The sequence below is a fragment of the Channa argus genome, chromosome 8 (genome assembly GCF_033026475.1).
Source record: "Channa argus isolate prfri chromosome 8, Channa argus male v1.0, whole genome shotgun sequence".
Taxonomy (NCBI): domain Eukaryota; kingdom Metazoa; phylum Chordata; class Actinopteri; order Anabantiformes; family Channidae; genus Channa; species Channa argus.
Genome location: NC_090204.1, coordinates 26,558,663 through 26,582,664, shown reverse-complemented (window position 1 = coordinate 26,582,664; position 24,002 = coordinate 26,558,663). Strand labels below are relative to the sequence as shown.

General features: G+C 39.1%; 1 protein-coding gene across 3 annotated transcripts; it reads right to left on the bottom strand.

Moving 5' to 3' along the window:
• Positions 1-2,786: 2,786 nt before the first annotated feature.
• phb2b (prohibitin 2b) lies at positions 2,787-23,736 on the bottom strand. 3 transcript variants are annotated; one of them, XM_067512105.1, is made up of 10 exons: positions 23,604-23,736; positions 20,930-21,062; positions 20,318-20,402; positions 17,000-17,079; positions 14,779-14,963; positions 13,076-13,205; positions 11,043-11,146; positions 8,585-8,662; positions 8,419-8,498; positions 2,787-2,964 (listed from the first exon to the last, which is right to left on the bottom strand). In XM_067512105.1, exons 1-10 carry the CDS (start codon positions 23,622-23,624, stop codon positions 2,877-2,879), a joined length of 984 nt encoding a protein of 327 aa, XP_067368206.1. In that variant the 5' UTR covers positions 23,625-23,736; the 3' UTR covers positions 2,787-2,876. The 3 variants fall into 3 exon arrangements, with proteins under 3 accessions (XP_067368206.1, XP_067368208.1, XP_067368209.1); XM_067512107.1 differs by lacking the exon at positions 2,787-2,964 and adding an exon at positions 6,916-7,782 and having other exon boundaries at positions 23,604-23,735; XM_067512108.1 differs by lacking the exons at positions 2,787-2,964; positions 8,419-8,498; positions 8,585-8,662 and adding an exon at positions 9,356-9,494.
• Between the last annotated feature and the right edge of the window lie 266 nt (positions 23,737-24,002).

The following is a 24,002-nucleotide window of genomic DNA, read 5'->3' as shown; positions in this document are numbered from 1 at the left end:
TTACAAGTCTCTGGTACATAATACAGATACATTATGCAGTGAGGCAGCAGAATTATTGACAAGGTAATTTATTTGGGATTGGTATGGGACTAAAGTTAATGCGACAGCTCTTCATTGTATTGATACATAGCACTGAAGTAAATGATGAAGATGATGAATAATTTCCTTAAATTCGTTAACAGCATTTATTAGACAAAGACCTATACTGTATGCCCCCCATATACCAGAGGTTGGAGGTGGTCTTGCAATACTTATTAATCATGTCCTTTTGCTTTTTATTGGCATTTAAGTTTGAATTAAATTTGAATCTTGAGTGTTTTGTTTCAAAGGAGAATTCAATTTTACCAAATGTTGCAACTTTTCCTTGACTCTTTGATTTCCCTCAGTTCTAGAGCAGAGTAACTGTGTTGCTGTTTGCAGCAGTGGTGTCCTGTCTGATCTCCTTCCATTCCCTCCCTTCATCCTCTTTTGCTTCTCAACAGTGCTTTTCTCTTCCATCCCGTGATGGAGGAAGACAGAGACAGACTGCTTGAAATGGCGGAGGAGAGAAGAGGAGAGCAGCAGCACTGCAGAGTGGCTGCATGGAAAACCCAGAGTGGAGCTGCAGTACAAGGTGGAGCTGGATGGAAGGGTGTGAAAATGCTGAAGGATACAGTGTGACAACCAGATAAATACAGAGTCTGCTGCTTTCCCACACACTGTGCCCACACCAAGAAACATTATTAATGGATTAAAACCACTCAGATGGTTTGTAAGATGTGTTGCTTTTTTATTGATTATTTTGGATGGAATACAGAATTTAACATGCCTTATTCATTTCAACTGTCCAGACAGAAACATGTAAATAACAAAGAGACTGTGGTTATAGCAGGAGTATCACACTGTTGGTGAATAAATGGTAAATGTTGGTATCTACCTATTGGTACCTAAAGTGCTTTACTCACGCACCAACAACACTAACCGGGAGCAACTAAATTTGTGGTTCAGTGTTGCTCAAGAACATTGTGACATGTAGCCAGGTGGAACAGGGTATCAAAACACACACACACACACACACACACACACACACACACAAGGACAAGCCAAACAATTAAAATAAATATTAATAAAGTTCCAGTAAAGCAATTTCACCTATGGATAGAGGTACCGTAAAATATGTGTCTAAAGGCAACCACACAATAAACATTTTAGGTTTGCAGTCCTATCATCTTTCTAAGGTTTATGGCCTCCTGTCATTTGGAGAGTCAACTTCTTTGTCTCTCTACACCAGCAAAAATGCATGTTTCCACAGACGACATTGTGGTGCCCACTGTCTGTCTGCTCAGATGAGATGTCTCTGAGGTGGTGATGAGCAGCGTAGGTGCACTACGTTACACTCTACACCTCTGATCACCACTTTATTTATCATTACTAATAACTAGTAATTACAGTTAAATCAATAGCATAAAAGTATTATATTTGCCTCTGAAATCTAGTGAAGACACAGAATGAAGTAGTACCTTAAAACCATATTGTAGTTTAGTTTAACTGTTACTTTCTACCTGATTTACTAGGGTGGTGTGAGTGTGTGTAAATAATGGATACAGGAAAAGCCTTTAATGTAAGTTCAAAGTGCTTCTCAAAAAGGATGTTTGAATCTGAAATATGTGACAAATAAATAATAAATAATAAAATAATAAATAAAAAGGGTGACAAATAAATTACCATCATTAATGTAGCTTTAGCAAGTAGACACTATCACACTACATTTTCACATTTTAATAACTTTAAATAAATGTTGAAAGTCAGTCAATAAAAGGAGTTAGAAAGTCAATAATAATAGTTGACAATGTTGTCCTTCACACTGAGTAAGTGTGTGTGTGTGTGTGTGTATTTGGGTCCTTTTGGCCAGCCAACCGGTGGCGTACTTGGATACATGAGAGGGTCTGTTTGAATAATACAGACTTCAGCAGAAACTAATGGATTACGGTAAATGGTAAAAGGTCTGCACTTATATAGTACTATATATAGTATAGTGAGCCTATTGGTACTCAAAGTACTTTAAACTGCTTCTTATTCACACATTTGCACTCACAGCCCCACACCGATGGGGGAGCTGCTATGCAGCTGACCAACACTTACAAGGACCAAGTAGTCTGGGGTTCGGGTCTTGCTCAAGGACACTTTAAAATGTGACAGGAGGAGCTAGGGATCGAACCAACAACACTAGGATTGGTGGATGACTGCTCTACCTCCCGCCACATTCACCCCTTGCAGTAGTATTTAGAGTTTATCACCACAATGAAGTACACAGCAACGTATTGGTTGGCCCATTCTTGATGAAGACCTTGCACCATGTGGTTCTGCAGATTCTAGGAAGGTTGCAGGTCTGGAAAATAAAGGCACTGGATGCTAAAGAGTTCCTGAAATATTAATACTTGAATTTTTTACATGTCTTGCAGTTAATGTGTGTTTTGTCTTCAACATGTTTTGCAACCCTGTGTTGGTCGCAAAGCACCAACGGTCGGTCCTGGATCAATGTTCTTTACATTTACATTTAGTCATTAAGCAGACACTTTTATCCAAAGCAACTTACAATTGAGGTACAAGGCAGCAAAAATCTAAGTCAAGGAGAAAAGATCAAAGCAAAGTCCTATCAGAAAAGTGTTGACAATTCCTGAAAAAAGTGCGAGAAAGAGCAGAATTTTTTTTTTTTTTTTTTTTTTTTTTTTTTTTTTTGCTTTTAATAGATTTAGGTGGATAGGTGCTGTTTTCAGCAATTTTTTGAATATTGGTGGTGAGTTTGCAGAGTTTGGTAGCTTGTTCCACCATCATGGGATCATTGCGCTTAAGAGTTTTGTTTGGTGTCTTCTGTGTGGTGCTGGGACCAACACACGTCATTCAGTGACAGACTGCAGCAGATGGAAGGGATTGTAAACCTGAATGAGGGAATTCAGGTAAGCAGGAGCTGCAGAGGTGATCACCCTGTAGGCAAGAGACAGGGCATTAAAACTTCTTAATTATTACAGTATATGTTTACAAATTGATGTCCCAGCCCATTCTGAGCGAGACATTGATCAGTTCTAGAGAGCCAAAGTTTAAATCATAATTTAGGTTGTCATGTCTCCTACATGATGAATTAGGTTTCAAGACACAATTTATTCACAGTAGGTGTAAGTTGAAGACCATCAAGTCTTCAATTCACTTTTATATAATAGTATAATATTGCCTTTATATATAAAAGTTTTATTTAATTCCTAGTTGCTAACATACACAGTTTTGTTGTTATTGATGTGCTGATTTCTTTGGACATGGATGGAGGTTCCATCTGAATTACTGATCAAAATGATGTTGAGTCAACAGATCCTAACAGTAGGGGAGATTGTTAAACAGCACATAAAAACACAAAATGACTAAAGATCTCTTCACAGGAGGCCATTCTACATACCTCACTACCACAATGTAGTTTTTGCAGTAATCGTTGTGAATTATATTAACCAATGAGAAGCACAGTAGTGGAGCGCTTCGAGCCGCCACTCTAGAAGGTCCCTGGTTTGAATCCCACTGCTGTTGCATTTCTTTGTGGGGTTTGCATGTTATCCCAATGCTTGCGTGAGTTGCCTCCCACAGTCTTAAGACATACTTGGTGACTCTAAATTGCCGGTTGGTGTGAATGTGAGTGGGAATGGCGGGAACAGATTTACACCTGTGACACTTTCATGTTTTTTCCACTTCTAAGGTGTAAATGTAATTTTTCTCCAAAAGGAACTCGGTGACTTGGAAATGTTTTCGTATCTATCCTGATGTCTGCTACTAAATTAGATGGGGAGGGTTACGTCAGGAAGGACATCTGGCATAAAAACTGTGCCAGATCAACATGCAGACAAATGATCCGCTGTGGCAACACTGAACTCAAGGGATAAAGGACAAAAAAAGTAAAAACTTTTTATAGACACGGAAATAACTAAGTATGTTTGCTATGAACCCCATCTCCCCAAAATGTGTGACTTTTTCTAAAATGCAAATGAAATGAAAATATTACAGAAGATAACTTTGGTCATTTAAAAAAAATATTTATACAAAACAAAAATTATGTATATACCATACAAACCATACAGGTGCTAATATTGTTGAATCATCTCAATTTGTTTGGCTTTTACAGTTTTTTTCTGTTGCTAAACGACAGTGAGCACAACTGGAGCTACATGTGCCAAACTCTAACCACAGTCTAAACTACCAACAGTCACCTGAGCTAAACAGTTCACATCATCTGCAAAACTCATTCCAAGCAACACAACTCTTAACACATGGCTCAAAACAGGCTCAGTGCAGCCAAACACTATGCACAACCCTCCCTGAGATAACACACACTGTCCCTCAGAACACACTGAGAGTAAATATACTAGCATCAAACACCAATATAGAAAATACAAACTTTTCAACTTTTCAACTTTACAGTTTCAACAATTTCAGTGACTTCATACAAAGTAATATTTTCTTCAAAGAAAAGAGTGACATTCTTTCACATGATTTATTTAAATTTTAAGAACATGACAATTCTTTAAGGTAAATGAAAATTAGCAGTTTGCTTCAATAGTCTGTAGTAATTTAAAGAATTACAGTAATGAGAAAAAAAAGGTAGAAACAAAATTGCTGACAGAATTACAGTAACATTTTCAAATATATCATTATCAGCCAGCTCTCTATCTTGAATCTCCCGCAGTTTTATTGCATTGTTGACAACAACCAAGTCAAGAATAGCATTTTCCTGCACATCTGAAAATATTTTTCCTCTTCCTCCTGTTGGGGGCAACCTTTGGGTTCTGATGTGAAGTCATATTTTACAGTCAAAATAACTGTATCTGTGTAAATATTCTATAATTGCAATACCAAATAAATTCCTGTAATGTTTTCATTTACTGTAAGGATGTAACTCTCACCTGTTTGTATGATGGAAAACTCGCATTACAGATGCCACTGTGGATCTTTGCACCCTCAACCCTGCCTCTCTCAATGAGAGACCATGGTTCACGACATGGTCTATAAGTGAAGCCCTTATTTCTTCTGAAATAACAGCAATTTGTCTTCTTTGTCCCCTCTCCCTGCCCCGCTTCTCCCTCCACGAACCCGTCTTCCTTGTTCCATTTCCAAAATTTGTCTTTCAGAACTAACAAGTCTAAAACAAGACACCTGCTTAACCTTTCAGCTGAAATTGCAATCAGCAGTGTTTGAAAGGCACAAGGCTGAAATTTTATCTGTTTTGAATGTGTGGTTCACAGTTTTGACAGCAGTGTGTTAACATTTGAACAAACTGCTGTAAATCCACAGTGTTGTGCAGGTTGTGGTTTAAGTCATGGAATAAGTGTGTAGACTAAGTGTGTTTTGAAAACTGTGTTCAAGCAAAGAAAAATTACCTAGAGTTTTGCACATGTGACTCCAGTTGTGCCTGCTGTCGTTTAGCAATAAAAAAAACTGTAAGTAGCAGCCTGTAGGGGGCCTGGTGACTCAATGTGTAGACTATTGGGTTGGGATACAGAAGGCAGTGGGATCAAATCCCCCCCACCAGGTGTCACCCTGTTTACCGAGGGCCACCACCATCTCTGTCCAATTTGAAAAATCAAATGACACTACCCATAGTCTTATTTTGTTCTTTTGACAAAACATAATCAAGTTGCAAACACTAAGAATCTTTTCTTTTAACTTTTGTTAAGAAAATTAAGCACAGATTAAAATTTTTACTGCTTTTAAGAAAACAGCCCACCCTTTCTGGAAATGGGGTTTGTATTTATGCCACATTTGAACTGCCACGAAGCTGCTTGGAAATCTATTCATGTGAACCTATTTACGTGTCCCACAACGTCATGTCACTGAACCATTATGCAAAAAAGCAGGAATCTGAATCTTTAGCAACTAATTTGACCTTTGTTACATTTACCTAACCCTAAACCCCTGGGGTTAGCTTTCTGTCTGTCAAGATGTCTTTTAGCTCCAATAGAAAAAATTCAGCATGCAGTCATATAGATGAGTGCAGTTTGAGCACTTGATGCACAAGTTGACCTGTTCCATTTTCAAATTAAGTGACCAATACAGCATAGCAGGTGTTTGTCCATCTATTACAATCCAACATACAGTAATTGTCATATTGTCACCACTGTATGACATTAACTTTGTGTTCTCTCCCGTAGTTGTCTTTGTCCTCCTCTGTCCCCCTCTCTCTGTCCCTTTCTGCAGGTGTCCCCGGCTTTGAAGCTGTGTGTTTTCCAGCGTGCAGCTACTGGTCCTATCAACCTGCCCGATGTTTTGTTGTTGCTTTTTGTTGCTCTGTTCTTTTCTCTCTTCACTTTACACTCGCCCCAACCGGTCGAGGCAGATGGTCGTCCACCCTGAGCCTGGTTCTGCTGGAGGTTTCTTCTGTTAAAAGTTTTTACACTCTACTGGGCTCGCTCAAGGGGATTGTTGGTTTTCTCTATACATCTTTATAGTCTTAACTTTATTCTGTAAAGTGTCTTGAGATGACTTTGTATATAAATAAAGTTGAATTTATTCATGTGAATCTCAAGATTGATAAACATTATTTAGGACTTAAAATGTGCAGTCTATCAAAGTGCTTAATAAAGTCTGCATTGTCTTTTACATTATCTCCTTGACTTAGTTTTTTGCAGCCTTCTACCTCAGTTGTAATTCGCTTTGGATAAAAGCATCTGCTAAATGATTAAATGTAAATGGTAAGACAGTGCAAGGCCAGACTGATTTAAAAAGTCTGCTTTAAATTACCATACACTGATAGTACGCAGTCAGAGTTACATCAAGCAATACAACTTTCAGAATAAGGAATCCAGAGATTTCATTATGATGGATCACATTACTCCAGGAACTTCAAACTCTTCAATGAGCAATTATATCAGTTACATCAATCATTTAATTTCTTTAAAAAAAAACTGTAAAAACACATATTGTTAAATCAATACACTATAAGGTTGAACATTTACCTTTTTATGTCATAGTGTTGGTGTTGAAATAACCACTGGAATAGGTTTGTTATACAAAATGTATTGAAAGATGTTGGTTCCTGGTCTGGCTTTGTGTGGGACAAATTAACCCTAAATCCCAATGAGTAACTTGATTGAATTGATATTGCAAAAAATACAGATGGGTGGCAAAGCAGAAAAGAACAGCTTTGAAGTTGATGCTCTATAAATGATATTAGCGTTCTATTAACATTCTTGCAAGCGCTTGAAACTGGTACTCTATGATTTGGTTTGTTATCTATGGAGATTGGCATCTAAGACTGAACACAGCAGTGAAATCTGTCATTTGGAGTAAAACATGACACAGAGGAGAACACTCATGTCTCATGCTTCATCTGACATTTGTGCCTTAAGAGATATAAGTAGTAAAAGTTAATCTTATTTTGAAGTAGTGATGAATCTTATGTTAAATTTTTATAAACTGAAATTACAAAAGTTAAAAATATCAGGCAATATATGGTCATCCTTACAGTTTGATGAGTTTTATTTTATGAGTTTGTTGTATTTTATTTAAAAAACACTTTTTTTCATTAGGGTTCTTGTTACACTTAAATTCCCCGTAAAACATTTAGGATAACACATACCCCTCCCAAAGATATGAGGGACTTAAAAAAAAACAAAAACAAATTTCTTCTTTCTTTTCCACAATTTTCACACTTGTCCCTTGAGTCCTGTTTGTTCATTATGTCTCACAAACAAAACAAAACTGATGACACGGACACTTCTGCCTTCTCCCTCCATGTCTCTTCATCATTTCTTTGTGCATAATGAAAAGCTGAAAAACAGTTCATTCATTAGTTCATTAGCCAGTACTGTCACAAAAGAGGAGGAAAGCAGTTTTTTGGGGGGGTACTGTCAATGAGAGGCCTCGTGTGGACATTCCTAAGCATTTTAAATAGCTGAAATTAGTCATTTATTTCATGCAATCCTACCTTGATACACACATGCACAACTCAAGTTTCTAGCAGCTTAATACCAGCTGTCGCTGGCCCACAATTTCAACTACAGTGTTGGAGAGCAGTTACACAAATAAGAATAGGGCGTGTGCACAGTATGAGCACAATCACTGTTTAACAACTGATAAGCGGCTGAGTTATAATCGTGCATTTTAAATTCTTTTATAAAAATGCTCTTATCCAACTGATGGTTCTGACTGATAGTTCCTTAAACAGTTACAAATACCGTTTCCTTTTGTAACATTTGTTTAAAAAGCAAAAACGTGTCCTGATGCGTTATGGAAGGAGCTGTGGTGAGCTCCTGAACGTCAATGATTGGGACTTCCCTCCTACAGTAGCAGTTACCATAACATAGTATGTAACCTGCGTGAGAGCTTACTGACTGAAAACCAATCACTCGGACTTCAGAGGAAATGCTTTGTGTTTTAAGGGCAGGTGAATGTGCACAAACTTACTCGTTAAAAAATGCCTGGTCTTGTAGGTTTAGGACCAAACTATCCGCATTAATGTACACCTTGTTCTGAGATGATGCAACCTGGAAGGAGAAATCAGTATCATCAATCAAATCTAGAGTGGAACAGAGAGACATGTTTTCATGGTAGATAAAACAAGAGGACCAACCGTCTTAGCGATGTTTTGTGCTGCTCTAATTCGCCTCAGCTTCAGATAACCGGGGTTCTTGGTCACTGCTTGGCCCAACTTAAACACACACACACAGTTTTGTAAACATACAGTGCATTCAGAAAGTATTCACAGCGAATCGTGTGCAAGTCATGTGCCTCCATCTAACCCTTGCCCTCCAACTAATCTTCTTTATCCTCTTCTCTCACACCAACTAACTTCATGTCCTCTCTCACTACATCCATAAATCTCCTCTTTGCTCTTCCTCTAGACCTCCTGCCTGGCAGCTCCAACCTCAGCATCCTTCTACCGATATATTCACGGTTTCTCCTCTGAACATGTCCAAACCACCTCAATCTGTCCTCTCTGACTTTATCTCCAACACATCTAACATGAGCTGTCCCTCTGATGTCCTCATTCCTGATCCTGTCCATCCTCATCCCTCCCAAAGAGAACCTGAACATCTTAAGCTCTGCTACCTCCAGCTCTGCCTCCTGTCTTTTCTTCAGTGCCACTGTCTCTAAGCCGAACAACATCGCTGGTCTCACCACCGTTGTGAACACCTTTCCTTTCATTGTCGACAATACTTTTTTATCACACAACACACCTGACACACCCATTCCAACCTGCTTGTACATGCCTATTCACCTCTTTTTGCCTACGAACACACCTTCCTCCTGTCCTTCTTCGACCAACAGTAGCCCAGTTTCCACTGGCATCCTGCAGGTCAACAGCACCGGTGGAGGTCCTTGTTAACCTGGGCCCCAACCGTTCTGGTATGGAAGTCAGTGTCGGTGTGTAAGTCATCATTCACATGTTTAGTTTGGCACAACCCTCTGATTTATCCAGAATTGGGACTGGCGCAAGAAGACACTGTCCTGTGTCCCCTTGTCGTTGCATTCTCAAAATTCTACAAACAATACCCCATAAGGGCAATGTGAAAGAAGTTAGTTTGAAATCTTTGCACATTTTTTAAAACGAAGAAAAAACAATAAAAAATAAATAAAAATAAAATAAAATCACATGTACATAGGTATTCATAGCCTTCATGCCATGACAATCAAAATTGAGCTCTAGTGGATCCTGTTTCCAATGATCACCCTTTAGATGTTTTCTACAACTTGATTGGAGTCCACCTGTGGGAAATTCAGTTGATTGGACATGAATTGGAAAACCAGACTCTGGTGACTGGTGTCTATATAAGGTCCCACAGTTGTCAGATTTCAAACCAAGCCATGAAGTCCAGTTATTTTTTTTAAAGAATTTAATTGAGGCACAGATCTGGGGAAGGGTACAGAAACATTTTTGCAGCATTGAAGGTTCCAATGAGTAAAGTGGGCTCTTATCATCTGTAAGAAGAAGTTTGGTACCACCAGGACTCTCCCTAGAGTGGCTGGCCAGCCAAACTGAGCGGTCAAGAGAGAAAAACCTTAGTCAGGGAGATGACCTGAAACCAATGGTCACTTTGAAAGAGCTCCACCATTTCCCCGTAGATAGAGGAGAACCTTCCAGACGAACAACCATCTCTACAGCACTCCACCAGTCAGGCCTGTATGGTAGTTGCCAGACGGAAACCTCTCCTTAGTAAGAGGCACATGACAGCCCACCTGAAGGACTCTCAGACCATGAGAAACAAAATTCTTTGGTCTGATGAAAGATTAAAGTCTCTGGCCTGAATGCCAAGTGTCATGTCTGAAGGAAACCAGGCACCGCTGACCACCTGGCCAATACCCTCCCTACCAACATCCGTGATGAAAAACTTTTGCAGAGTGCTCTGAGATCGCAGATTGGTGTGACGGTTCATCTTTCAAAAGGACAACAACCCTAAGCACACCGCCAAGATAACAAAGAACTGGCTATGGGACAACTATTTGAAAGTCTTTGAGAGCACCGCCAGGGCCCAGAGCTGAAGCCGATTGAACATCTCTGGAGAGATCTAAAAATGGCTGTGCACAGACGCTGCCCATCAAACCTGATGAAGCTCGAGAGGTACTGCAAAGAAGAATGGGAGAAACAACCCAGAAATAGGTGTTCTGAGCTTGTAGCATCATAGACTCGAGGCTGTAATTGGTGATAAAGTTGCTTCAACGAAGTATTAAGCAAAGGCGGTGAATACTTATATACATGTGATTTTTTTTCCCACCCGTTCTTTAATTTTAGAAAATTTGCCAAAATTTAAAACAAATTTCTTTCACGTCATTATGGGGTATTGTTTGAAGAATTTAGAGGAAAATAATGAATTTTGGAATAAGTCTGTAACATAACAAAATTTTTAAAAATGCTTTTGGATGCACTATATTTATACAACAAAACCAGAACTATTCTTCATACTACACAGTGGTTGATGTTCAATGGTATTATTTAGACATTTAAAATCTATTTCTCCATAAAACTCCTGAGGTTGAGCACTGCCTTTACCACTGTGACAGTGTGAACAAGATAATTCAATGTCAGTTACCATTCTGGCAGCTTCAGATTCTCCTTCAGCCTGTATGATTTTTTGTCTCTGATCCTGTTTGGCTTTCTCCACATAGAATTGGGCTCGCTGGGCCTCTTGTTGAGCTAAAACGGACACGCACAAACACACACAATCACTGATTAAATTCATCTTGGTGCAAACAATATTCAAAAAATATTCTCAGAAATTCTAATCACATTAATGACGTAAAAATACCTTTCTATGAAGAGACATAGAAACTCCCCTCCAAATGTATGAAATGCCATATTTGTTTTTGCTGTTCACTGATTTCATGGTTTAACATGAAAACATGATAACATGAAATTTCAGAATTTCAGCTTTCATATGAGCAAAATTATTGGCACAGATAAAAAGGCATCGAGATGTAAGTGAACAATGTGCAATCTTCGTTTTCTGGTTATGGTTATATAATTACATAAACTCATCCTGGACATGACTATCAAGGAGCAGCTGGGTTTTCAATGATTTCAACTTAGTTGCTCCCAGTGAGTGTAGGCCAGCTGCATAGCAGCTCCCCCATTGGTGTGTGAGTGCACATGTGGAAATGAGAAGCAGTGTAAAGCACTATACAAGACAATTTAAATCAAATTTGCATCTAAAATTTTGATTTCAGCTATAACTGCCTGACAAATCTTTGGCTTTCTAATTTTCAGTTTTACCATGAATTCAAGAGCTTATGGTATAAAATGGATCATGTATATCCCTCCCAGGTGTTTAAACACATTAAAATAAGTGAATGTCCAGTAATCCAATAATGACTTTATATTTGGCTCTTCCTCCATAAACATAGGCCAGAAATTAAAGATTTCTTTAAAAGGTGCACACTATATGCTCCAGAGACATGCTGCAACTGAATGCAATCAGGGCAGAAGACACAGAGGAAGTTACAAGCACTCATCTGCTCAAGACAAGTACTTACGTGGGTCCTAGCTAAAAAAAAAGAAAAGAAAAAAACACTAGACACCTCACTGCTCCTGAATTGGCTGTACCCTTGACTAGAACAAGAGAGAGTGTGCATAGACAATCTAAGTAGGACACTTTGATCAGCTAGCCTTGAGGGAAGAGAGACAAAAACCCTACTTTGGCTACCAAATTGGAAGAAAAGGTTGTAGATGTACAAACAGGGGAGTTTAGATGACTCAAACAATGTCTTGTAGACTGATGAATCAAAGTTTAGGTGACTGGATACAAGCGAATATGCAGAGCTCATGAAGACAAGATAGATGCCTGCCCAACACCATTAGTAAAGCAAGCAGATGGAAACGTGATCTATCAAGGTGGTGCGGTGAGGCTGGACAAAAGTAAAGGAATACTGCCCACCCAGCAAGGCAGACCTTTGTGAAGTGCTACTGAAGGCCTGGGATGATGCAGTTACTGCTGCAAAGGGGAGTTTTTTTAATGAAAGTAAAGTTTAACATCCAGATTTGATTTGACTATTACTCGTTACTCAAATAAACTTAAAAGTGATTAGTCTATTTTTGTGTGTGTTTGTGAACCATTTACAACCATTTGATTAAATAAAAAAACAATAAAAGATAATAGAAATATAAAACTATGTTGGCGTTTCTAAACTTTTTCTTGACAGTGTACATCTTTAATACAATTAGATGCGAGTTTAGCAGCTGTGTGCATTTATATACATGCAACAACATCTTAACCTTTTGTACACACTGATCCAAAAACCATTAACTGTTGACAGAGACTCACTATGCTGACCACTTACCACCAATTACTTAATTTCATTATCTGATAGTAATTTACATCACAAACCCTATTAATTATTGGCTCAGGTAGATTGAAGTTACAATTGGTATCTCAATATGCTTATTTGGGCATAAAAAAAATCTGAGTTTCCAGTTATGATCAAACTAAATGCATATAAGGTATATAAAATTCTTAAGATTAATTTAAGATTAATTTAAGATTATTAAGGCCGATGAACAGCATAAACATGCAACACAATGGCCACACTAACTGACAAGATAGGTCTGGTACAGTATATTGATCCTTACCCACTTGCTTAGCCTCCACAGCAGCAGTGTACTGGCTACTGAAGCTTAACTCAGTAATGGCTACATCATCAAGAATGATGTTAAAGTCTTTGGCTCTCTCAAACAGTTCCCTGCGGACCAGTAGGGACACCTAGACAACAACACAGAATCATATCATCACTCAACACTTCAACAGTAGCACATATGTATGTATGAACTTGAACAGGTTTCAAGTCTTTAGTCAGTAGTGTGTAGCTTTTACAAATTCATTTTAAATGAAAAATCACAATGTTAGATAGGAGTCCTTAATGTAGAGTAATTTTACACAGTGTCACATTGTCATTGCTACGTTATACTTTAGTTACCTTAATATTAACTCCACAGCTGCTAACCTATACACACACTACATAATACATTAACATTACTGCTTAATGATTTTTTTAAAACAGAGAGGTTTCCTATTTTAGAGGGAGTGGAGAGGAGGAGAAAGTCAGAATGCTACAGAAACATGGAGAAAGTAAAGATGGTTAACAGAATGAAGTAAAGATGACATTTTATTACTATTAATATTTGCTTTCATCATAATCTAAATCTAACTCTCAACAAAAACCTACTAGGTATGTTTTTAAACAGAGACAACACTAAAATATGTTCATTTAGGGGTTTATGAAGTTTATGAACTAATAATTCCACATCACCAATTTATTTGGTGGCACCAGCTACAAAGTACCAGGGCAGTCAGACTGCAGGACAGATATCTAAAGCCTGGAGTAACACACAGTGTTCCCCCCAGAAAAAAATTCTGTCACGGGGGCAAGAATATAATAGAGGTTCTGTACTGACACACATAAGAAATGTTGGTATTTATTTCTCATGCAACACCTTTGCTTGCTTAATTCCATGCAAGGGTCAAGTAAAACAAAGTGAATATTATTAATATGTATTTATTGCATGTAAATAATTTCTCCTGTATGTTTCACTGGGGGCCTCAATTAAAGCCCTCTGGGATGTTTATGCTGATGCCATATACAACAGAATATCTATTCATCCTACCAGTTATTAAAGGCAAAGTTTAACCGTGCTATTTTCATAAATATTGCTTTAAAAAAAGAATTACAATAAAAATAAGTTCAGGTATTAACCATGAATGTCAAGAAACCAGCTTTAGTTATGATAATTCAACTAGAAAGAAATGTATCCCAAGTGAAATAGCACCAAACTGACAGTATCACAGATATTCGTGATATTACTGCATGGTTTGAATACCTGAGAGCAAAAAGGATTTAAGTTTAACAGCGTTATTAATTGCTATGGGTAAAGCTGAGAGAGTTATTATATAACATGGTTAAAAGTAAGTGATCAATATTGTTAACATTAATGATAGAGAGAAATTATTAAAAATGAAAATAAACAATATTATCTACCAATAAACAATATTATTTTGAGGGGGTTGCACAATATAAACTCTGTACTGACACCTGCTGCCTGAACGCCTCATACAAAGCTATTTCTGGTTCACTACAGTTGAACCACACATCTAATGTGAATGCACCTAACTTATAAGATGCAGCAGACCACCTCTTTCTGACAGATGCAGACACTGGTGTAGAGCAAGTAAATGTAAAATCTAGGCTACAAGGAACAAAATAGGTATATTTATAAAAAGAGGAAATATCATTAATAAGCATTCCAGCAGTGTGCCGACAGTGTGATGACAGCGGTACCTGTGCTCTCTGTGTGATGAGCTGCGAGGCATTAAACTTCGCCACTACAGACTTGAGGACCTCATTGACAATAGAGGGTAGGACTCTCTCATCATAGTCTTTGCCCAGCTGTTGGTACATAGAAGGCAGCCTTGACGCCATGGGCCTAGACAAGACTCGCACCGCTATATTCACCATCTGTAAATCTACACACACACAAACACACACAATCTAGAATGACCAGGCCGCTGTTGTGTACCGTAAATTAGTTTGTTTATGGTTTTGGTATTGAAGCTTGATTTGTTCATAAAGTTTCTGAACTCTGCAGAGCTGTCTGGGGGTGCATAGGGACAACTATGTGACTGTGACTTAGGAAGGCAGTGCGGTCATCCACCAATCCCCCATTTTCTGGTTCGATCCTCGGCTCTTCCGGCTATTTGATGAAGTGTCCTTCAGCAAGACACTGAACCCTAACTTGGTTTCTCCTGGTGAGTGTGAATGGGTAAATGAGAAGCAGTTTAAAGCGCTATATTCGTTCAGACCATTTAACTAGTTAAATAATATCTTTTGTTTGCAAAGGTCTGTGCCAATTGTCAGAAATAACTTTTTGGGAGTTTTTCAGAATCCCAAAGCCTCATCGAAGGCAGAGAAAACAAAACAACGTCTAATTCTGTGGAGATCTTAGGCAAGTTGAGCCATTCCAGTGTGTGGTGGGGGGCTATTTAACATGACGGTGCTGTTGTCTATACGTAAGCATTGGCAAACAGCAACAATGTATGGGTCCTATTATCAGAGGACGATGCAATGACTTATTTTGTTTATAATATGGATCCCTTTAAGAGATCTGTTTTATTTTTTAATGTCAAAAAGAGCTAAAAAAATAAAGCATCATTCAGTGGCATAAAACAATAAAAGGGGGTGAATAATAAATAAATATAAACATAAATAAATAATAAGTATACACAAGGTATCTGTGTCATGTAAATGGTTTGCACTTATATAGCCCACTTCTACCTATTGGTACTCAAAGCGCTTTACACTGCTTCTCATTCACACTCATAGTCACACCAGGAGCAACAAGGTTGGGGTTCAGTGTCTTGCTTAAGGACACTTCAACATGGGACTGGGGATCGAACCAACAACTGTGGGATTGATGGACGACTGCTTTACCTCCTCTTTTACAGTTGCCTCTACTGTTGTAGTTTCCTTGTGACATGTTTTAATGATATAAATGCACTGGAATGATTCCCATATATGCAGAGACATGCCAAAGGCATTTATTGTATAAATAATAAATAGTTTTAATGTATTCAGCTAGCTATAAAACATTGTTTACATTTGTATTGTATGTACGTACATGTTTGTATAACATTTCAATATATATTTATCTAATATTAAGTTTTGTAGTGGTCTTTAAAGGACATCATTCCTCGTGAGCCCTCGCAGCATTCACATGCTACATGCCACTGGTCATCAAATGAGCCAAACCCAAAATGTCACTGGTTCACAGCAAGTTCAGTTTTTGGATTACCAGCTAGAGAAAGAGGACTAAATTATGCAGAGGTTTATAGACAGCAGAAATTAGAAACAGCTAGAACTCTCAAATAATTACTTTGGAAGAGAGCGGTGAGGAGTTTTATAGACGTAGACGAATCGATGTGACATGAGTATTCACTCGTGTTTCAACCACCACACCCCAGCATCTCAGAGAAGACTACTGCTTATATATTCATTTGAAACCTAATTTTATGGAGTGGCAAAACCACAACACCTGTTTATTTCTGCTTTACAAGGACTTCAAAATAATGCTTGTAAATGTTCTGCAATTAAATAGCACTTTTCTACCTATTGGTACTGAAAGCACTTTACACTGCTTCTCATTCACCCATTCTATGCAGCTGGTCAACACTCACCGAGTGCAACTAAGTTGAAGTTCAGTGTCTTGCTCAAGGACAATTTGACATGTGACCGGAGGAGCCGGGGATCGAACCAACAACTGTGGGATTGGCGGATGACCGCTTTACCTTCTAAGCAACAGTCGCTAGCGAGGACATGTATGTAAAGCGGATATTCTGGCAGTTCCTTTGCGACTGTGCTTCAAATGGTTAATTATGAGTAATTCATTCTGTGTCAATGTTATAAGGACCATATTAGGATAAAGGTTTTAAGTTAGGTATTTTGTTAAAGGGTCCTCACAAAGACAGGGAGACCAGCATGTGTATACGTGTCCAGTGTTCGTTACCTTTGCTGCCAGTCAAAGATGAGATCTTCCTGGGTTTGGCTCTGATGTCATAGATGATAGGGTACTGGAACCAAGGGATCCTATAACATAGATTAAAATTTCAAATTTCTGGTATAATAAGGTGTTGTAATGAAATTAATACCCACTGTGCCTAATAGCTGGACCAGCTACAGCATAAACTGAATGACTTGATTACCAACTACTACTTAAAAAGAAAACGCTTAAGCCTTTCTTGAACCCTGGAAAGCTCAACCCATTATGCACTGTTAGGCATCTTCTTCATCATCACTCTCTCAACTGCATGATTAGGGTAGTTTTAGGGTAGTAACCTGCTTCTTGAAATAGAAATCGTACACTGAGATTCTTTAATCTGTGATCAATGCTGGTGTGGCTAGTGGGGAAGGTCAGGAGGTCTCCTTGTGGCCTGCTTTTTGTTGGGTCAATAATTTAATGTAAAATAAAAAATAAGAAAAAAAAGAGGTTGCCAATAGAGGTCTAACTAGTGCCAACTGGGCTGGCTATACTGTAAGAACTATGCTATAAGAGGCTCGCTCTTGGAAATAGACACAGCCCCAAATGCCATGAGAATGGAAATGTCTCATGTGTTCTAATGCCAAAACAAATATGGCGGCAATTGGGAACTTTTTAACCTAATAATTTGAGCATAAAACAACGAAAGACAGCCAACCTTTAGTTGACATTAAGTGCACTGTCATGTCATCAAAGATGGCAGCCTCTGTGTTTTGGTGCGCTCTACTTTGTATTGTTTTGTGTTTTCATTTGGTTTTCTGCAAAAGTTCTGGTGGCCCTTACTCCAGGGAAGAACTCCTGAACATTAGAACTGCTAGAACTGCTTCTACTTCTACTGCAGATTTACTTGCTGTTTTGATTAAGGAGGTGCACAACAAAGTGAAGCCCCGGAGAAGAGGTAAATGCTCAGGTGTGCATGTGCGTCTCTGTCAGTGCGGATTACGCACCGCGCTCCCGAGTGTATTCCTCTCTAACGTGCAACAATGTTTTGGTACTGTCTATGCACTGCTCCTTGGACCTGGAGCCCTTTATCAGTAACTACAAGCCTTTTTGTTCACCCCGTGAATTCTCCTTATTCATCTTTGTTAGTGTTTTCCTTCCGCCACTAGGCAATGTGCGTGAGGTGCAGCGTGCTGGCTGAGGAGATATGTGTGTGAAACGGTCAAACCCAGACTCCTTGGTTATTGTCCTAGGAGACTTTAACGAGGGTAATCTCTCTCAAAAAACTCCCAAAATACAAACGGTTTATTAAGTGCGGGGCCAGAGAGGAAAATGTCTTAGACCATTGCTACACCACCATCTGCAATGCTTCTCAATAGCTCTGCCACTACCAGTCTCGATGAGTACACAGACACTGTGACGTCCTACATTAACTTCTGTGAGGACAGCGTCATTTCATCTTGCACCAGGGTGAGTTATAACAATGATAAACCCTGGTTTACAGCTAATCTCAGACAGCTGAGGTCAGAGAGAGAGGCCGCATCAGAAGCTGAGACAAAGACAAATACAGAGAGGCTAAGTACAGATTTCGCAAAGAGGTGAGCAGAGCTAAATCAGCACATGCCGAGAGAATGGAACAGCAATTCCCAGCCAACAACTCTGTCTGGAAAGGGCTGAAAGCATCACTAGCTACAAGCTTAGAGCCCCCCACTCTGTGTATGGCTGGCGCCTTGCCAACAGCCAGTTTTATTGCCGCTTTGAAAGACATTGGGAAGAACCTGATACACCCCACCAACCACTGATCAGCAGCAGCCCCCCTCCATCCACTTCCTCACCTGGATCACCCACACTGCTTCACACCTCAGTGTGCCCCCTCCCCTCCGTCCCTCACACCTCTCACCATCAAAGAAGGAGATGTGAATAGACTATTTAAACAGCTAAACCCTCGTAAAACTGCGGGCCCGAAGTCTGTCTTCCACCCTGAAGCACTGTTGCCAATCAGTTGTCTCCGGTGTTCACAGGCATTTTTAACACCTCCGTGTAGATCCGCCATGTGTCAGTCTGTTTTAAGACATCAGCCACTGTACCAGCCCCCAAAAAGGCAAGGAGGATGGGACTTAATGATTACAGACCCATTGTCCTGACTTCTGTGGTCAAGAAGTCTTTTGAGCATCTCGTCTTGTCCCACCTCAAGGGATATAACAGACCACCTTCTGGACCCCCTGCAGAGCCAACAGCTCTGTAGACAACATTGAAAACATGGCCGTCCACTTCATCCCCCAGCATCTGGACTCCCCAGGATCCTACACCAGGATACTGTTTGTGGACTTCAGCTCTGCTTTCAATACAGAGGGGGAAATACATCTCGGATTCAATAACCATCAGCACTGGATCCCCGCAAGGCTGCGTCCTATCTCCTCTGTTATTCTCCCCGTATACCAACAGCTGTACATCTGGACATTGTCAAAACTCCTGAAGTTTGGAGATGACAACTCCCTCATCGGCCTCATCTCTGATGGAGACGAGTAGGCCTACAGCATTGAGATGGACCGTCTGGTGGACCCGAAGAAGGGCAGACAGGATTGCAGCTGACCCCTCTGATCACAGACACAAACTGTTTCAGCTCCTCCTCTGGCAAGAGGCTCCGGTCCATCAAAACCAGGACCTCACGTAACAAGAAGTTTGTTCCCCATCGAAGTCAGTCTGCTGCACAGTGGCCAAATCCCCCCCAGATAACCCCCCCCTACTCATGGACAGTCACCCACTTTTTCAAGTTGCACTACCTCCCATTGCACACTCACTTTCTGTACATGGCTAGTTATTTTATTTTTATTGTATTTTATTTTGGCTGTGTACTTAAAGCTACAGTTTGTGGCTTAAAATGAATTCGACTGAAAAAGAAGTCCGCTCAGCTAAGCCCAGCTCTCTCAGTCTGTGCTGTAACACATTTTTGGTTTGCTCTTTAAACTCTCTACAGCCCTACAGGTATTAGTCTTTATCAAAATACAATAAGTAGAAGCTACAAAACTAGCTAATCAAGTAGAACTCATCCTATTCCGATTGGTCAGAAAGGCACACCATGTTCCAAAACCTTAAGAGAATACGCCTCCTGAAAAATGTTGCACACTGCATCTTAAAATAATTTGTATTGTTGTTTTCCTGTCAACAAATATAAATAGACTTTGTTGACATCTATTACATGTCTGTCTGTCTTGGAGGAGGGATTTCTCATCTGTTGCTCTTTCTGAAGATTCTTCCATTTTTTTCCAATTAAAGGTTCAACAGAGACAAATTTTGGATTTTGGGAATTTGACTAACACAATTTAATTTGATTTGAGCTGATCCTACCTGAAATGAAGCCCCTCAGCCAGAACAGTGTCCATCTGCATCCCTCCAATCCTGTTAAAAATGATGGCTCTTTGACCACCCTCAACTGCTCTCCAACACACACACACACACACACACACACACACACACACACACACAGTATTTGTGTAAGATTATTATGTATATGTAAGCTCTGTGAAAGATACAACATAGTTTTATAAAAAGGAAACTTTGGGTATTTTTTATTTATTTTTCTGTCCTTTCGGCTTATCCCGTGAGTTCAGGGTCGCTACAGCGGATCATTGTCCGCATGTTGATTTGGCACAGTTTGGCACAGTTTTTACGCTGGATGCCCTTCCTGATGCAACCCTCCTCAATTTCTACCGGGCTTGGACCGGCACTGCACAGCTGGGAAGGGGAATGGGCTGTTAGGGGTTCAGTGTCTTGCCAGAGACACTTCAACATATAGCCAGGGCCAGGGATCGAACCACTGACCCTGTGGTCTGTGGACAACCGCTTAAACTTTGGCCCCCTAAACTTTGGGTATATTTTCTGGAATATCAGTGCCCCTCTGCTTACATTTGTCACAAAGTGATAGCTTGAAGGAAAAATATTAAATACAAATGTATTTACCTGTGTAGGTAGCTTCTTTAACGCCATATGCCAAAGCACCAGCTCCAAGTAGCAGCTTCAGTCCTAATCCAGCCCCTCTACCACCAGAGGAAGACATCCAACCTGCTAGACCCTTTAGCTTTTGGACAAAGCGCTGTGTGTATGTAATTGTGTGTGTGTGTGTGTGTGTGTGTGTGTGTGTGTGGATAAGAGACAATAAAAGATCACAATCATGTTCTTGTATGAAGTGAACATTAGGGATGGCCTACAATTAAGTAAGTTAAGTTACAATTACCTAAGTAAGTGATTAGTAAATTGTGACGATAATCTTTCTTTAATTCATATCATGGTGACCTGTAGTCAAAATATTTTTTTAAATGTGACAAGCAAAATTAAATAAAATTAAGCAAAATAAAATAAAACAAAATTGATTTATTTTTAATGAAAAAAACAGAGCCTAATCTATACAAAGCCAGACAAAAATCACAAAAGAGACAACAAAAGACGAGATCAAGTGGCTAATGATGTGTGAAATATTAATCCAATATTAATCCTGCATGCTAAGAGCAGCAGCTAATAAGCTAGTGGTGTAACAAAGCACTGACACATAATTTTGTGATTTAAATATGTAACAATACACAATGTAAAAAAGGTCAACAGACTGCAGTTTCAAGTCAATTAAACTGTGGCTCCCAGAAAATGTATTTGTAATTTATTCATCTTAAGACTAGAGGGGGCCATAGGCCAAACACATTTTCTTGACTGATTCTCAATTGCTGGTGAATCATTTGAAATGAGGATGGGGAATAGACGAAGCCCTGTCAGACTTGTTCATTATACTTTTTTTAAAATATTTAAGATACTTTTTTGTGTTTACAAAACAATTTTGCTCTTAACTGCCTAATCTCTGAACCAAAAATGTATTATTATTATATTATTATTATCATTATTGTTACCACTACTTTTTAAAATTGAGAGGAAAGCTGCTGAGCATTCAGAATTTGGCAGCTTGTTCCACCATCATGGGATGATTAAGCCGAAGAGCTTTGCTTGGGCTCTTTTGCTGTGTGATAATGGGACTACCACATGCCATTCATTGGCAGGGCACAATGGGCAGCAGGGATGGAAGACCTGTCAGAACATCATGGATGTGCAGCCAACAAATCTCCAACAGCTTTGTTATGATATCATGTGAATATAGACCAGAATTTCTGGGGAATCATTTCAGCACCTTGTTGAATTTATACCACGAATAAATTAAGGGAGTTCTGGAGGCAAAAGGGGATCTAATCTAGTAGTTCCAAAATGTACCTAATAAAGTGATCACGTCAGAGGTTTAATGAAATAAGGTGACAGAAGAGAGAGAAAGTTAGGATGTTATAGAGACAAAACCTCAAGACTGGAACTGGACATAAAATAAGTGACAGGACCCAAGACCCTTCCAAGAAGTGGAAGACCAAGAACAATACCATAAAGAAGGAGCTAGGAATCTCTTTTGAGAAATACATAAGAATAAAAACCAAACAGCAGGAGATATGAAGTTCTTAGTGGCAACTGGAATAAAACTCCACATCTGCACTGTCAGATTATGTGGTCTGCTGAACCCTAATTATTTGGTCATGGAAATATGAAGGCTCGCTAATCTTTTGGGGGTGTCTGCAGCAGGAACTGGAGCACTGCAAAAGGTATAAGGAATAAAGAATGCAACCTAACATCAGAAGATATTAAAGCTAAGCCTCCTGCCATAATACACAAAGCTAAAAATGAAGAGGCAGTGGATCCTTTAACATGACAATTGTCCAAAGGAAAATGGAAAGTTGTTTTAAGTTTTAAGGTTTAAAAAGAATTAGGTTTGTTTTACCATGGCCTTTCCAGTCTTTAGACTTAAATATCATTGAGAACCAGGGGATAGATTTAAAGAAGGCTATACATGTTTGCCAACCAACCATCAGGTGGACGAATGGGGTTAAGTTAGAAGGTAGCCAAGGAGGCTGGGGAAGAGTATAAAGGGAAAGACACGACATAAAGAGTATTAGAGAATGTTTCATGAAGGGGGGTGAAATAATATAATTTTCATTCTTTTACTAAAAAGTTATTTTTATACGCTCCTTACCATTTCTGTTACTTCTGATGATGAGGGAACATTTATACTAGCTGAATGAGCATTAAATGTTATGTTGATCAAAAAATTATTACTTATATCAAGAATAATATTAAATTTCCTATTTTTGCCATTTTAAAGTAACGTTAAGGGGATTAAGGGGAGTTTTTCAGTTAACTGAAGTATAAGGTGAAATTAGATTATATTGGACAATGAAGTCTTGTATCAACCAGTCTGGACTTTAATTCATTCATAAACTAATAAGCCAAGGCCTACTGGCCATTTCCACTCCGTATCTGTCTAAAGCATCAGAAAATAAATGCTTCATAACAACCATTACACTGTATGTCATTATGTTACAATTCCGTTACAATCTCGTTAACAATACTGTCTGACAGGTTCACGGACACACGAGTTTGCACAACAGTTAATACCACATGCTAACTGACCGACCCGTTTAAGAGTTATGTGATTAGCTTTGTTAGTGTTAACTCACTGATCCACTATTACCTTCTTTAAGTCTTACTAACGACGTCACAAAGGACGCATACAAAACCTCTTTCAGTAATAATAATTAACATTTCTAACACTTACATTGGGCTCCCTGCTCGCCATGCTGCAATACCTCAGACTCCAAGGTCGAGACAAGCCCCTCCCCTTCCTCGCAAACGAAAGGTTTGCTGGAACATGTAGTCCAACTTCTTCTTCCTCGTCTTTTCGTTAACCCTCCTGTTATGATCCGGTCATATCTGACCGATTTCACAAGTTTCCACTCTAAAAAATTCAGTACATGTCATCAGTTTCTCATGAGGTTCCATGAAAGGCGATCGTTCTATTATCCATTGGTCTAAAAATCCGCTCCAGAGAACACTGAACATTTAATTTTTCAACTTAGCCGTAATTCTACAGCACACGTTTATGAATAGTGATTTCACAAAAACGTTCATAAATCAATTCCAGGTAAGAAACCCTGTGCCTCCACAGCCACACAGT